The sequence below is a fragment of the Phalacrocorax aristotelis genome, chromosome 1, assembly GCF_949628215.1.
Source record: "Phalacrocorax aristotelis chromosome 1, bGulAri2.1, whole genome shotgun sequence".
Classification (NCBI taxonomy): Eukaryota; Metazoa; Chordata; class Aves; order Suliformes; family Phalacrocoracidae; genus Phalacrocorax; species Phalacrocorax aristotelis.
The window spans coordinates 115,614,863-115,628,853 of NC_134276.1; the positions used below are offsets into that span (position 1 = coordinate 115,614,863).

Consider the following 13,991-nt stretch of genomic DNA (forward strand, 5'->3'; position numbering starts at 1 on the left):
GAAGAGGAGGGTAAAAATTTTCAAACATACTGGATATAGGCTGAAAATTGTCTTCTCTTTGCACAGAGTGAGAAGGAGAGTAAAGAGGGAAGAGAGAAAAATTCTTTCACCTTTGCAAAAAGAAATGCCAGCCTCAATGATAACAATGAAAGGGAATTTTCCCTCATGCTAGATATCAAAAAGATGGGTCGTTGATGGAAACAGCTCCAGCTAGTTCCGTTCAGTAGGCAGAATTATGTTTTGAAAGACCATTTTCAGCTAATTTGGCTGTTGTGCAGTTTGAACTTTACGAATTGACTTGTAATTGGACCCTGCTGTCAATGGAAAAACTTACAAGTATTGAACATGACATTTTTAAGAAGGTTACTGTCATCTAGTCCTCTATTAGTGGATTTGCAGAGAGTTATAATTGGTCTAACAAGCTTAGTAACCTGTCCTACTTCCAATTATAATGTACAACCTCATTTATATCTTTTCTTTATTTACTGATACATGATAGGTAATAATTCTCTGTCTAGTGCTCATGCTTCAAAATAAAGCTGTCTAATCACAGAATAGTTGGATTCTTTTAATACACATGTATATATGTAACCATATACATAGATTAATATATATGTAGATATGTACCCATATGCATAGATTATAGATAATATATATGCATATATGTGTGCATATATATTTATTCAGAACTATTAAAGTACATATATATTTTTTCATATACATATTTTGATAGATATATGCACACACACACACATATATGTATCTCTTTATTCTGAATAACTAATGTGAGTATAAAGTCTCCTGTTGCGGTGAGTTACTGGGGGGAGTGTATTTCCTCCAGACCTTTGTTAAGTTGAAATGATGATTCTGGCTCAAAGTGATAATCTGCTCGTGTAGGTGTAATTCTCAGGACTGAAAAAGAAGGGGAAGCACAAGAAAATGAACATGTTGATGAACTCAATGCATTCATTATCAACTTATATTTGCATGAAGGAGAAACTGTTCACTTATTATAAAATTAGAATGGCACCATTAATTTTGTTTACTACGGGAATGATTTTTAGTGCGTGTAAGATTTACTGGCTGTTTTACAGGTGAGTATATCTTGTTAAACAGCCTTATGGAAAGACGTCTGCAGAAGCATCTGCATTTGTTGTACCTCCCTAAAGCAGAATTCTTCCATGGAGTAATGCTGATTTCAGATGTCATGGGACAGCTTTTTTTTTTATCTTGTTTTCACTGCCAGGAGAATGATGGCAATGGCATGATGGCAATTTCATCAGGAAGGAGAGGAGTGATCAGTGAATAGAATAAAAAAAAAACCAAACCAAAACACACACACACAAAGAAAAAAACTAGAGAATTGCCATTTTGGGATGCATTCATAAAGTTAAAAGTTTGATTTTTTCATCACTTCCTTCTTATGTGTCAACTTGGCCTTCACTGCCATGCTCTCCGTACTTGTCTTAGTAGGCTGATTGGTGAGACACCAGACCGGACAAAGAAAAAGAAATAAAACAACCAACCAAAAAAAGCCCAACTTAAAACCTTTAGGTGAGAACAAGAGAAGCAAATAGAGCAGAAAGGGAATTTGGTCTTTCTCCTTTTTTTTGTTTGGTATTCTTTTCCTGTCTTTTGGTCACAAGAGTAGCTGCCTCTGAATTGTTGACATAGATCTGCCTTACAAGAAGGGCCATCAGAAGAGGAATTTATTTTTTTTTCCTGAGGTACCTTTTTTCATGAAGATGCTCTTGAATGAATGGCTTTTCAGTTTTCAGAGTGCACTTGAGAGTTTAAAGAATTGTGGTTAGTATCTTTTCTGTAATTTACAGCTAACAGTGATTCCATTTTCACTGATGGAAATTTAGAATTCTGATGAATATTGTGTATCAGCAACATTACCATGAGACTTACAAAACAGAAAATAATGATTCTGTTGATTTTGGCAGTAGGGCAAATGTTAGCAGAATATTTTAAGCTTGTATCGTTGGTTTTGTGACCCCATTGTGCATTTGGAATGAATGCATGAAACTCTGTTGCTTCAGGAGACTTAAGGAAGGCTGCATTGCCTGCCCCTTTTTCTCTGAGTTTGAACACTGATCACTGTTTGTTAAAACATTGTCTGCTCCTTTTGCTTTGCATACTCTATTAGGGTGCAAGAACAATCTGAAGATGTAGGCTTCAGTGAAGAAAAACAATTATCATATAGCATAGATTATAAATAATTGGAGCACTTGTAGTTTAGCTGATGTTTGTTTGCATCAGCCTCACGGGAGAATGGCGTTTCAAGAAATAGGAGCAAGAGAATGCTGTAAGATTTTAGGTACTTCAGGATGTACTTTTGGCAAGGCAAATTGTGCTGTAAGTTTTCGAATTCCCAAATGTGTGTATATATATGTTTGCATCTACTTGTGATTAATGGTCCATGATTTTTCTCCATTCCTTGCCATGCTTTTTAAGTGTGTTTTGTGATATATTTTCTAAATTCTCAACACAGGTCTTCTGACAGAATCATAGATCTGAACTATCTCGTAGAGCTGCAGTGTCTCAAATAAATAGGTCAAATAATCCTAGAAGTGGTGTTTGCTAGCTTTGAATCGATAGTGATAAAGTTTCTCTGTATTCTTACTTGCTCAACCTTCTGTCTAATCTATCTTTGTTCTCTTCTTGTGCACTCTTTTCCTTGCTTCCAGTGGCTGCTACAAAGAGCAAAGCTAGAGGTGAGTTTCTGCCTGCACTCTTCAGTTTGCATTGCATGGTTCTGCAGCCCGCCTATTTTCTCACAAGGTTTTTTCTGCTTCTCAAAACATAGGAAGAGATTTTTAGATCTTATGGTATAGTAGATTAGGTTTTTACGGTTTTGTAATTGCCCTTAAGTGCAGACTGTTTTAATTGTTTATCAGTCATCACTCTTACTGTGTTGTGTTAATTGTTTTAATTTAGGAAGTTTTTAGGAGAAAGATAAAACCAAGCGCATTGTAGTTAGATTTCTGACTTGCATTATAGTAATGTAGCGATATTGATGGCATTTTAATCAAAATGAAGATATTACATCAAAATGCTCATAAATATGTAAATGTAATTTATATTTTTTATCTCTAGACATATTCATAAATATCTGAACAGAGAACAATGAACCTAAGTGTCTCCTAAGCATCCCCAATCTTTGCAGACTAGTATAAAATGATCATCACTGTTTCTGATAGCATACCAATATATAGAAAGGCATACTATAATCTCTGCAGAGATTTATGACTTCAGAGCAGCAAGGTGATTGTCACAAATCAGTGTGACAAAGAAGTAAACCTTTCAGAACTAATCATGTAAGGTCAGTTGTGCCTTAAACCATTTCCTGAATTTCAACGAAGCAGTCATGCAGCAAATGTAACCTGAAGGGTATATTTTTACTTTCATATATGTACAAATAGATGCATACATGTATATATACACATATCTCTGTGTGCGTGTATATATATATATGAACATATATTTTCATAGAAAAAACTGAAGGGAAGTGATTTACTAAAATTGATCTAAAATTTCTAGTAGATAAAATTTAGTTGTTTGAATATTAAACATCAGATTTTAAGGCAAATATGCTTGGTTACTTGTAGTTCGGAAGTTAAGAACTCTGATATTCTTGGTGTTTGTTAAGTTCACTTACATACATTGTCTAGCTTGAAGATGTAGAACAAAAATAATAATCAAAGAAAGCACAGCCAACTGATGGTGTTTATCTATTAGATTAACTATATCAATAATAAAAATACAGCTCAAGTTTTTTTAAACCCTTGCATGGCTTTTTGTAAATTATTTTTCTCAGAAATTTTGCATGCATTGGATGTCATGAGTGAAGGGAGTGGATAAAGTTAAATTCACATATTTGTCTATGCATGCTATGAAGTTTGATATACTCTTTTCTGTACTGTTGATATCAATAAAGATTACCTTAGCTCTCTTTACCCTAACAATACCATGGCATATATCTCTGTCTCAGAAGAAAACCCCAAAGTGCATGATAGTCTGCTTTGTTAACGGCTGGTAAAGGACTGCTTAGTGTTGCCAAATTTAAGTGAAACTAGGGGAAAGGTAATTCCGGCAGGGGGAGATCATGACCACCATCTCAAAGACCATCCACTCAGGAAACCCACCGACTCAAAAGGTTAAGGAAGTAAAGATCTCAAAAGTCATAGTGAGCATGCATAGTCATTTACATGGTAGGCAAAGAACTTTAACCAGTCATTTAACAGAATAACAGTGAATATGTATTAGATTATTAATATCATGTGTATAAATAACTGTTGGTTTCCACCCACAGCGTGCTGGTTTGTACCTTGCACCCATATCTGCACATTTACATAATAAAGGAAAACACCTCAACTCTGTGTGTGAATTGGGCCATGCACACCAGGTAATGGACCCAAGTTTTTGGGACAACAATGTCATGTACTCGGCTGTGATGCTGTGTACAATGGTCAAGAGTTTAAGACCTTCATAATCAATGAAAAAAAACCAAACAAAACTAAAACACATCCACGGAAGCAAACTTTCAGCACAAATAAGCAAAATCTCATCAGTATTCAGCAATTACTTCATGTACCCATATATTGCCATTCAAACAGAAACTGCCCTGGAGGCACAAGAATTATAAAATGAGTCAGAAGTACTCATGGGCCCCACTCATCTGTGAACATTAACATACCCTTATTTCAGAAGTGCACATGCATATTTTATAAACAGCTGAAACTATATATAGTAAACTGGGTTTGACACTGTGATAAGAGAAAATCTCATAATCCGTAGCTATGCATTATCTTTGGAGGTCTCTTAATCAGTTGCACAATGCCTTCAAGAAGTCATCAGCTTTTCCTTTGGTGCTGAACAGCCCTGTGAGGAAGGTACCCAATATCCACAATAATTTTGTCCTGCAATAGCTCTGTCTTTTACCAAAATACCAAAATCTCCTGTGGTGGAAGACATAAAGCAGCTGATGTCTTACTGCTTTTCACGTTGCTCTGTCTAAGCAGTAAAGAAGGATCTGTTCCTCCTTTTGAATTATAACGAACGCTTAACTGGCAAGCAGTTTTCTAATACCTCATTGAAAATGGCAACTCACAGCTGAGGGAATGCTTTGCTGCAAGAGGAGTTTCTCTTTTGGCATTTATCTTCCTGAAATCCAGCACTCTTACGCCTATGCTCCTATTTATGGATCTTCATCTTTCCTTTCTGAAAGTTTAGAATTTGTGCTGCCATTTTCAGCAAGGTGAAGTTGACACTCCTGGCTACCCTGAGATCTGAGGGTTCCAGGGCAACTTAGTAGGTGATATTCTATGGGACCACTTGTCTTGAAATTTTGTTTGTGCTTTGTTAGCATGAGAAAAGTCCTGCTCGTCTCCAGCTTCTCTCCCTCCTGTGGGATTGTCTATAAGCAGAACATTAGTGCCGTTGTTCTCAAACATTGCATTCAGTGCTCTTTCCATAGGTATTTTCTCAGACTTTGTTGAAGCCTGTTTGTATTAAGTGGTGTAAAGCAGCGGTTGAACTCTCTAGTTTACCCTTGCTTTGTGGCACTTACAGTCAATTTAGGTTGGAAGGTCATCTGGTCTCAGGTCATCTAGACCTAACCACTACGTAAGTAAGGCCCATTTAGATCTGGTTGCTCAGAGCCTTCCAGTCAAATTGAAGTATCTCAATGGTCAGAAAGTCCACAGCTCCTGGTTAGATTTGCTCTATCATTGATTTATTTCACCATGGTTTTCTTCTTTCTTTTTATACTTCCAATTACCTAGAAAAAAACTGCATGAAAATTTTTGGTGGTCTCCAGAAAGGGAAAATACTGGATTTTGCATAGAAGGAAGGATCTTGCTTTGGACTACCTTGGGCAGATGCTGCCACAGGACACTCATGTTCTGGACAGAATACTTGAGACATTTCCAAGAAGCCTAGTTCAGAAGGATTTGAAAGAGTAAAGGGTGAAATTAAACATGAAAACAGTCATTCATAGCACTGAGTGTGATGAAGCAGAAAACAAAGATGCCACCTGAAAGTCTCAGACTATCTGACTAGAGTTGTTTCAGTGCATGAATTTTTTATGGACTGTTCCTTAATGCACCAAACAAGATCTGTTCAACTTGGGCTCTATAAATGAGCATTTCCTCTATCAAAGCACCAGTTTGAAGACCTCTTAAGAAAGGCTGTTGTGACTTTTTGGTGACAATATTGTTGCAGATGTCTTCTGGCAGCAGTTAGCAATGGTTTCCAGGATCAGTGGTCTTACCAGAGCTGCTAATGACATGTCAATTTTCAGTCAGCAGGTGAAAAAGAGGCCAAGTGTCTTCATTCAAATGTAATTAGTTGAGGAATGGAGTTCTGTGCTCCGCATTTTCACTTCTCTGATACACTCCGTGTCAGCTGCTATTAAAAAGTTCTTTCCAGAGCTGCCCCACTAACCTCATGCACTTAGACACTTGACTTTATAACCCTTCAAAATTTAAATAGGAATTTCTGATAGGTTTCTTTGCTGTTGGGAATGGTGTGGATGAATATGGCAACTTTCTGTTAAAAAAAGGAGACTATGAAGGCCAACTGCTGTTGCAGGAGGAGAAAGCGAGTCCTCCAGAAAGATCTCTTACTGTCTCCCTGTTGAGAACTAGAACGTTCCTTCCTGTTCGTAAGACTCCTGAGGCCCGCAGATTAGAGATAGTGAAGTTCCCAAGAAGAGTCCCAAGAAGAGACTTTTTGCAGAGGGGAAGATGTAACTGCCTTACAGTTGCAGGACTTGTACTATCCACTTTATATAAAAACATGGTGGATTAGTAGATGTTTCTACCATGCTCCTTTCCCCTATTTTTGCTATGTCTGAAGTTCTATTTTTAATTTTCTCAGGGAGAAATAACATTCATATCATAGTCCCACCGTTCCTCATAACAAAGTACTACTGTGCTACCCTCTCAGTCTATATATACACACAATGCTATATTCTCTCCAAAAGTGTTTTAAAAGCTGTATGTCTGTGAGTTCTAGGGGATGTCCTATTGGTGTGGGATACCTTCACACTTTTTCTGACTTAATACTACACCGTTAAGTACTGTAAATGCCTTTAATACTGTTTCACTTTCCTCACAAGTTTGATATTAAGAGTACTATTTTCTGAAGCCTGTTGGATATCCAGATTTTTTGAGAATGCGTCTTTTTCTTTACTTGTATTGCATCTGTGTCTCAAAGAAGCTGTCCTTATTTTTGAGTTCCATTGAAAATCACATCTTTCAATCAACTCTTCTATAAACGCAGAGATATGTTGTTTCTGCTTTGCTTTTAAAAGAGGAGACTGATTTTCCTTCAGAAACATAAGATTAAATCTAGCTTTAACAATGCTACTTAAAGCATACATCTCAGTCTCTAATATAAACCATCATAGCAGTTGATACACTGTCTAAATGCATCTTATCCAAGAGGCGAAGATCACTCTGGACTTTATTCACTTGATTTATTTTGTTTGTTCTCATTATGTCAATGAAATTGGTATCAGCTTATTTGAAGTTTAAGTCAGGAGGGATTGTGTGAACAGGGCTGTACAAATATACTCTGTTACTGCCTGGATAGTTGTGCAATGACTCATATTATCTTTGAGTTAAGAATCAGTTTTTTTCTCGAGATTTCACCAGATCTTCTTCAATGGTCATGTTCTAACCAACCATCTCTTTGATTTTCTTACCGCATATGAGGAAGTTTATTGCATTGCTCTAGATAAGTATTTGCCATCTTGGTAAATAATAGGTTTAATTCTTCCCATTGTTTTGACTGAAAACTAGGTAAACCAGGATAAATTGTGTTCACCAGAATTCCCTGTATGGAAGACCTACAGTTTAGATCCTATCTTCAGTACATGTAATTGGCCAAGCATGTTTCTCATTCACGGTAAAATTATCCTGAAATCAAGCAAGTAACACAGCATCTGTCCGTGTTAGGAATAGGACGAAATAAACGTACACAAAGGAGACCCAAATACTCCCTATTTGTCTTACTTGCATTATCTTCACAAAGTTCTGAGCTATTCAGTTATTAACGTCAGTTAGTATTAGCTCTGCTGTCGCAGTTTTCTTTATTGAGGAATGGATAAATCAGGGTATCATCTGCATAAAAATTGCACACTGCAACATTATGGCAAAAAATACAAACTAGTGGAAGTGTATAGATGTTGAAAGTGTGAATCCAGTATAAAGCCTAGGGAAGTTCCATAAATCACAGTAGTTTGAAAGAGCATTTATTTATGGTTACAAGCTTTCACCACTGAGACATGTAGAAATGAAAACGTGTCAGATTCCACCTTTAATACAAGGTCATTACAAAAAACTTGCCAAGGCTGTTGTAGCATAGCATCATCAGAAGCCTGATTGAAATTTTTCAGATATTGTAACGCTATTGAAATAAAGGAGCTCTTCTTTGTAAAATCTTCTCCTGGTATTTTTACTCAAAATATAGTTTCACCTTTAAAGGTGAAACTTTTCACTGTAAGGTAGTAAAAGCGCCTTTGGTATTTATAAATGATTGTGCTTTGGGGGGGAAAACAACAAAGCTAATGAAGCTTCAGTGACCATTCCTTTACTCTTTGGTAGGGGAATATCGAACCCCTGTGGTTTAGTTACTGCTTCCAGTACATTACCTCTGAGGTCCAGCACTTTTCTCTGCTGATTAAATCATGTCCAATGGCTAAACCTGTGAGTTTGAAAGGTCTGGATTTCAGTCCTAGGTCTGACCTAAGTCCATGGTTTTCTTCTGATTCCTCACGGCACTTGAGGCCAGACTTTTCTCATATTCAGCAGTTCTGATGGTGAGGAAAGTGATGATGAAGAACAAAATTTTATGCTTGTCTGTGAAGAGAGTGGAAGAAAAAGAAAAAACAAAAGGTTTGAAAATTACCGTATTAAGAGTACATGGAGGACTGTGAAGGCATACACAAAATTATTACTCCTCCTTGCACGCTTTTGCTGTCGACGCTTATACAGGAGCAGGTATTTGAGAAAAGAATTTAGGTAGGCAACTGTTACTGTGTTTCTCCAGTTCTTGTTCTATTTTGGTGAGAAGAATATGGAATTTTCGATTTTATGGTTAGTATACAAATACAAAAATGTGTTGCGTTTTGCTGGGTTTTTTTTAAATCCTCCCAGTTCACATTAGATCAAGATAACAGGTTATTTTGCAATTTCAGTTTTCCATCAGGTAACATGGAACATTATAATTGCATTAGACTCTAAAAAAATCATATATAACTATTTCAATATAATATATATGCCATTTGTCAAAAGGGATTTGGAAAAGAAGGCAGATGCCTGAGTTCTGAGGGTTGTTTTTTTTTAAAGAAGAATCATGGAATATATGTTGCTGTATTTTTTTCCCTTACAAACTTTAGCTGATCCTTGGAGGGAGAAAGCTGGAATCATAATGATGATAATAGTTCTTAACAAAGTTGCTGACTGCTCTTTGCCCTTTGCAATTATATTTGGGAAATACTTGGCCCTAGCATCTGTAAGATCTTTCCAATACTGAGACAGCTGAGATTTCTACATAATGTTGTGTGTACACAGTCCAAATGCTCACCATTGTAGTTCCAGCCAGAATCCTTCTGCTGTTCAAGGTCCCAAGTTCTGCTACATGCTAAGGAGACTGCCAAAACATGAATGAGCTTTTCCTTTCTTAGATTGAGGGACTATGTTAGCAGCACTGGAAACAGCAGTATGTCCTCTTTACTGCTTTTACTACCTTTTTTATTTTTTTTAAATGTTTTCCAGAATAGATGTAAACAAAGCAACTGTTAATAGTTTTGGTAATGTAACATGCTCATTAAAACTGTAGGCCACCAACAGAATAAAGCAGCTCTAGCAACACAGAAATAGCAAAGGAAGGTACAAAGCCTCACTGAGAAGAGATCGGTAGGGACAGGCTATTGCTGTTGATGTGCCCTTTTCATTTGAGAGACATCTACACTGAGCTAACATGTCAGTCATTTATTGACTAAATAGTTTAATAACCAGTGTAGAAGTGTTTGAGATGGAGTAAGATAATGTTTGTTTTCATTCTCGTGACGTGCAACACAGTAATGGGAGAGGGACTCTCAGGAGGACGTTCCCTTTGGGGGTGGACCCGGTTATCATTGACTAAAGCGTTTTGTCAGTTCTTATTCCCCAACTTTCAGATAGGCGACTCTTCCTTCCCAATGGTTAATACGAAGTCTGATTGCCTTTTTTTCAATTTGTCTGCCCTCATTTGGTTGTTAAGTATTTGCGACCAGACTGTCAAAAGCAGTGTGTTAGGAGAGCTTGCCATACTTGAATAGAACTCTGCTGGAAATTTAGTTGCTTTATTTGCTATCTGAATGGATGTACTGTTGTAAATCTGGTCATGGTATTGTGCATTGACCCTTATGGTGATCTGCAAAGAATTTTCATAGGCAGTGCGTTGCATTTCGAATATGAAAGTATTGTGAACACATGAGACACAGACAGATATTACTGTGTGCTGGCCCAGTAAAATCAGGTTTCAGATTCTAGCCATAAAAACACTTTGCTTCAGGGTTTAGACTTTTTATTTAAGCACAATAAAAAGGATATAGTGAGTGCCCAGGATGTGTTCACCATATTGTATACATACTGTGGAATTGGTGGGCATAATTTCCTAATATCTGACACTTGGATGGAGCTGCTGCTCTGAAGCAGTCTGTGGACTTCTCTTTGTCTGAAACATCTAAATTCCTCAACTTCTTTTAAGATGAAATTTCTGACAGAGAAAAGGAATTTGATGATAATACCTAAAGACTGCATAAATGATACAGTTGGTGTACAGGTTACAGCAAGCCCGTGATCACTGTTTTTTTTTCTACTGTTGGTAGTAATAGATGCGTTTAAAAGCATAGGCTTTTCTTTCAGGCTTGACTTTGTTCCTGTATGCTTTTTTAAGTAAAGGAAGGGGAGAGAAGACTGCATTTAAGTAAAAGGATTTTTTTTTCTCAAATGTTTTTTTGAAAAATATAGGACTTACACTCTTTCTCCACATGAGCTGGGTTCTCAAGATCCGCTTCTTAAATCTCTGTGTGAGATCAGATCTTCAGAGAATTTGTTTTACTTTAGTGGACAGTGGTCAGTGAGACACATGGTGTTTAAATGGCTGAGGATTCACTATCACTGCTGATGTTTGGTGCTTTATGTTAATACTAGCTTGGATTATTGGTTCAGGCATAGGAACAGAAGAAAGGGAGTTAAGACTTCCATGCGTGCTACCATTGTTCTATAGAGGATCTCCAGAAGTCCTTTGTAAGTAAGCATTATGCTCTGCATTACTCCAGGATTCTTTCAAGGGCTAACAACTTCAAGGTCTTCCTCACATTTCAATTAGATTATGGACTGCGTATAAGGGAAGGGTAGTGGACAACACTGGAGCAGAGTACTATGTAGGGATTTTTGCTCCTCTGCTGTTCATACAAAACTACCTCAAAAATCTGGTCTGATTAGAAACAATCATAGGATTATTCATGTGCACCTATAGACCACCAGAACCAGTGGATCATTAGAGATGAAGGAGAGAAACATGAAGTGTTCACTTACCACATGCATTGTTGATTCTGAATTAACATCTTCACTCACTGCTCACCTGATTGCAGAACACCCAATTCCTTTTCCATTAAGCTGATTTTAATCTCTTATAAAAACTAGCTAGCAACATCACATTGCCTTTATGTGGCGTCTCAGCTCAAGTAAAAGAACCAGAATTCTATTTGGCCTATTGCAAATAACTGCAAATATCAGTAGGAACCTAAGTCATGGTTCGAAAACTGTTGCTGGCTTTCAGAAAGCTACACAGATGAACAAGTGTGCTCCTTTTTCTCACAGATTGCTGTAGCTGAATGTATGTCAGCAGCAGTACCCCAGGAAAGGGGCAATCTTAGGATTTCCTTTTGAGGAGCCTGATTCTATGAAATCAGGTCCAGAAGCTAAATACTGTAATGATAATAAATAAAGGATTTTATTTTTCATGGTGAACACTTATAATGGCTATCTCTAAAACTGGTAAAAGACTTTTAATAAAGAAAAAACATTGTAAATGTTGGATCTTTCATTTGTTATATCAGGATGCCCTTCATGGGCTCCCTGCAGAACTAATAACGAACTAAAAGTCATGTTTCCAACGTAACAACCTTCTACGTTTATTATGTGGTTTATAAAATATGATAAAAGTCTTTAAAATACTGTTACTTGACAAAAATACTTCAAAGGGAATTGAGCAAGAGAATGAAGGAGTTCAAAATAAAATTAAGTGGAGCTGTCAGAAAGGAGGGAAACACTGGAATGAGGGCAATGGAAAGGAATCGTGCCTGATGGCTACAAATGCAGTGGGCCTTTGCAGCACCCAGCAGTAGAGGTTCTACCTAGACTTTGTGTCTAGGTCCCCATGTGTCTTATAGCTGCTATTAGGAGTCACTGCCAGTTTGCCAAATTCTGGCTTTCCTAACTGTGCTGGTTTAGATTGTGTAAGCAAAGATAAGACTATAGAGTCCTGATATCTATCAGTACCGGTGCACAATACAATACATCCCACTGGTCTCCCACAGGCTCGCTTTTCATTTGTTAACTGTTGCTGAGAGTACTGCAACCCTGTTTCGTTTGTGAGGGGTGGTTTTTCTATTAATTTGCTTTTTCTAATAATTATTGTTATTTCTATACACATTCATAATACATGTTACGTGTGGTGCATCAGGAGAAGTACTTAAAGGATCTATTGCAGTTAGATATAGAAGCAATTGTACATAACCATAAGTTTATCAAGGTAGAAATTTTTGCTTCTCATGCCATACTTAGCTGATTTCCTTCGTTTTGCCTCAGAAGTACTTGCTTTCATTTGTTTAGGGGAATAGTACTTACTGTGTTTATATGGCACTGATTTCTGGAAATGTAAAGTGTGTCAGATAATGCTTCCCAAGTAGCAACCCAGAAATGAGAGCAGAATATCAATCCCTGCTTTGATGTCCATTTACATTTTAGGAATTTACAAGTGTATAAAACTGATGAGCTAATAATTCGACATTCTTTTCAGATAATGTTATGCACAGAAGTGAATAAGATGAATAGGCTTTCCTCCCATGGTTGGGCTTCTCTTACAGAATGTGATTTTTGTAATGATTATCGTAATGGACTGCCCATCCCACTCCAACAATAAATGTTCCCCAGGAGGCAGACTAGTGAAATAAATGCTTCTCCAGAGCAGACATAATAATATTCCTCTGATCTTTGGCTTTTTGTCTCTCCAGAAGTTCAGGAGAAAAAGTGAGGCTTGTAGCACTGTTGAGAGGTTACAGATTTCTGGTTTCTAGGACACCAGGTAGGAAGCAAGTTCTGAGGCCAGGGAAACACACACAAAATGTGCTCTGCCAACATTTCCCTTCCATTTGCTTTCAGACAGCTTCCACCCCTGCCGGTCTCAGTGTTAGCAAGGTGATGTGCTGTGCTGTACGGTTGTATCCACCTTGCCTGCCGAGCAATATAGCATGTTTTCCTGGTCCTTCCCTCCTGCTTTCCTTTGCCTCTTTTTTTTCCACCCTTCTGGTATGTCCCAGTAACACAGAAGGCAGTTTCATAATCTTCTATTATTTCTTCTCCTATATTCAGCTACCATCTTGATTTGATCTACATATCTTTCAAAATATATTCAGTCATTTGTGTAGCTTACTGACAACTAGTTTAATAACTTTGCCTTTTTAAAAATAAATTTTACTTTCTTTAGTGCTTCTGTGAAGAGCAAAGCATTATTTCCCATGACAATTCCTTAAAATAAGATGTCATGTCAGAGATTTCTACTGGAAACTTGTCAGTCTTACCTGAAGAATGTTATGTGTTTTCCAAAGGACATGAATTTGATTGACTTTTTGAGGTACAGTATTCTAGCCCTTTGGCTGCTTTTTAAAAGCAAATTGTGCATGGTATTCAGGAACGTGGACAGCTATA

At 37.2% G+C, this 13,991-nt stretch overlaps 1 protein-coding gene across 3 annotated transcripts in view; it reads left to right on the plus strand.

Annotated features, from left to right (window-relative positions):
* The window catches only part of CADM2 (cell adhesion molecule 2), a 681,753-nt gene that overhangs the window by 445,975 nt on the left and 221,787 nt on the right, over window positions 1-13,991 (plus strand). For 2 of the 3 annotated variants that reach the window (XM_075102266.1, XM_075102284.1), the window contains exon 2: window positions 2,694-2,720. The exons of the other annotated variant lie outside the window; for it this stretch is intronic. In XM_075102266.1, the coding sequence (XP_074958367.1) occupies window positions 2,694-2,720 (27 nt within the window). The remainder of the gene's footprint in view (window positions 1-2,693; window positions 2,721-13,991) is intronic. 3 annotated transcript variants of the gene reach the window in all.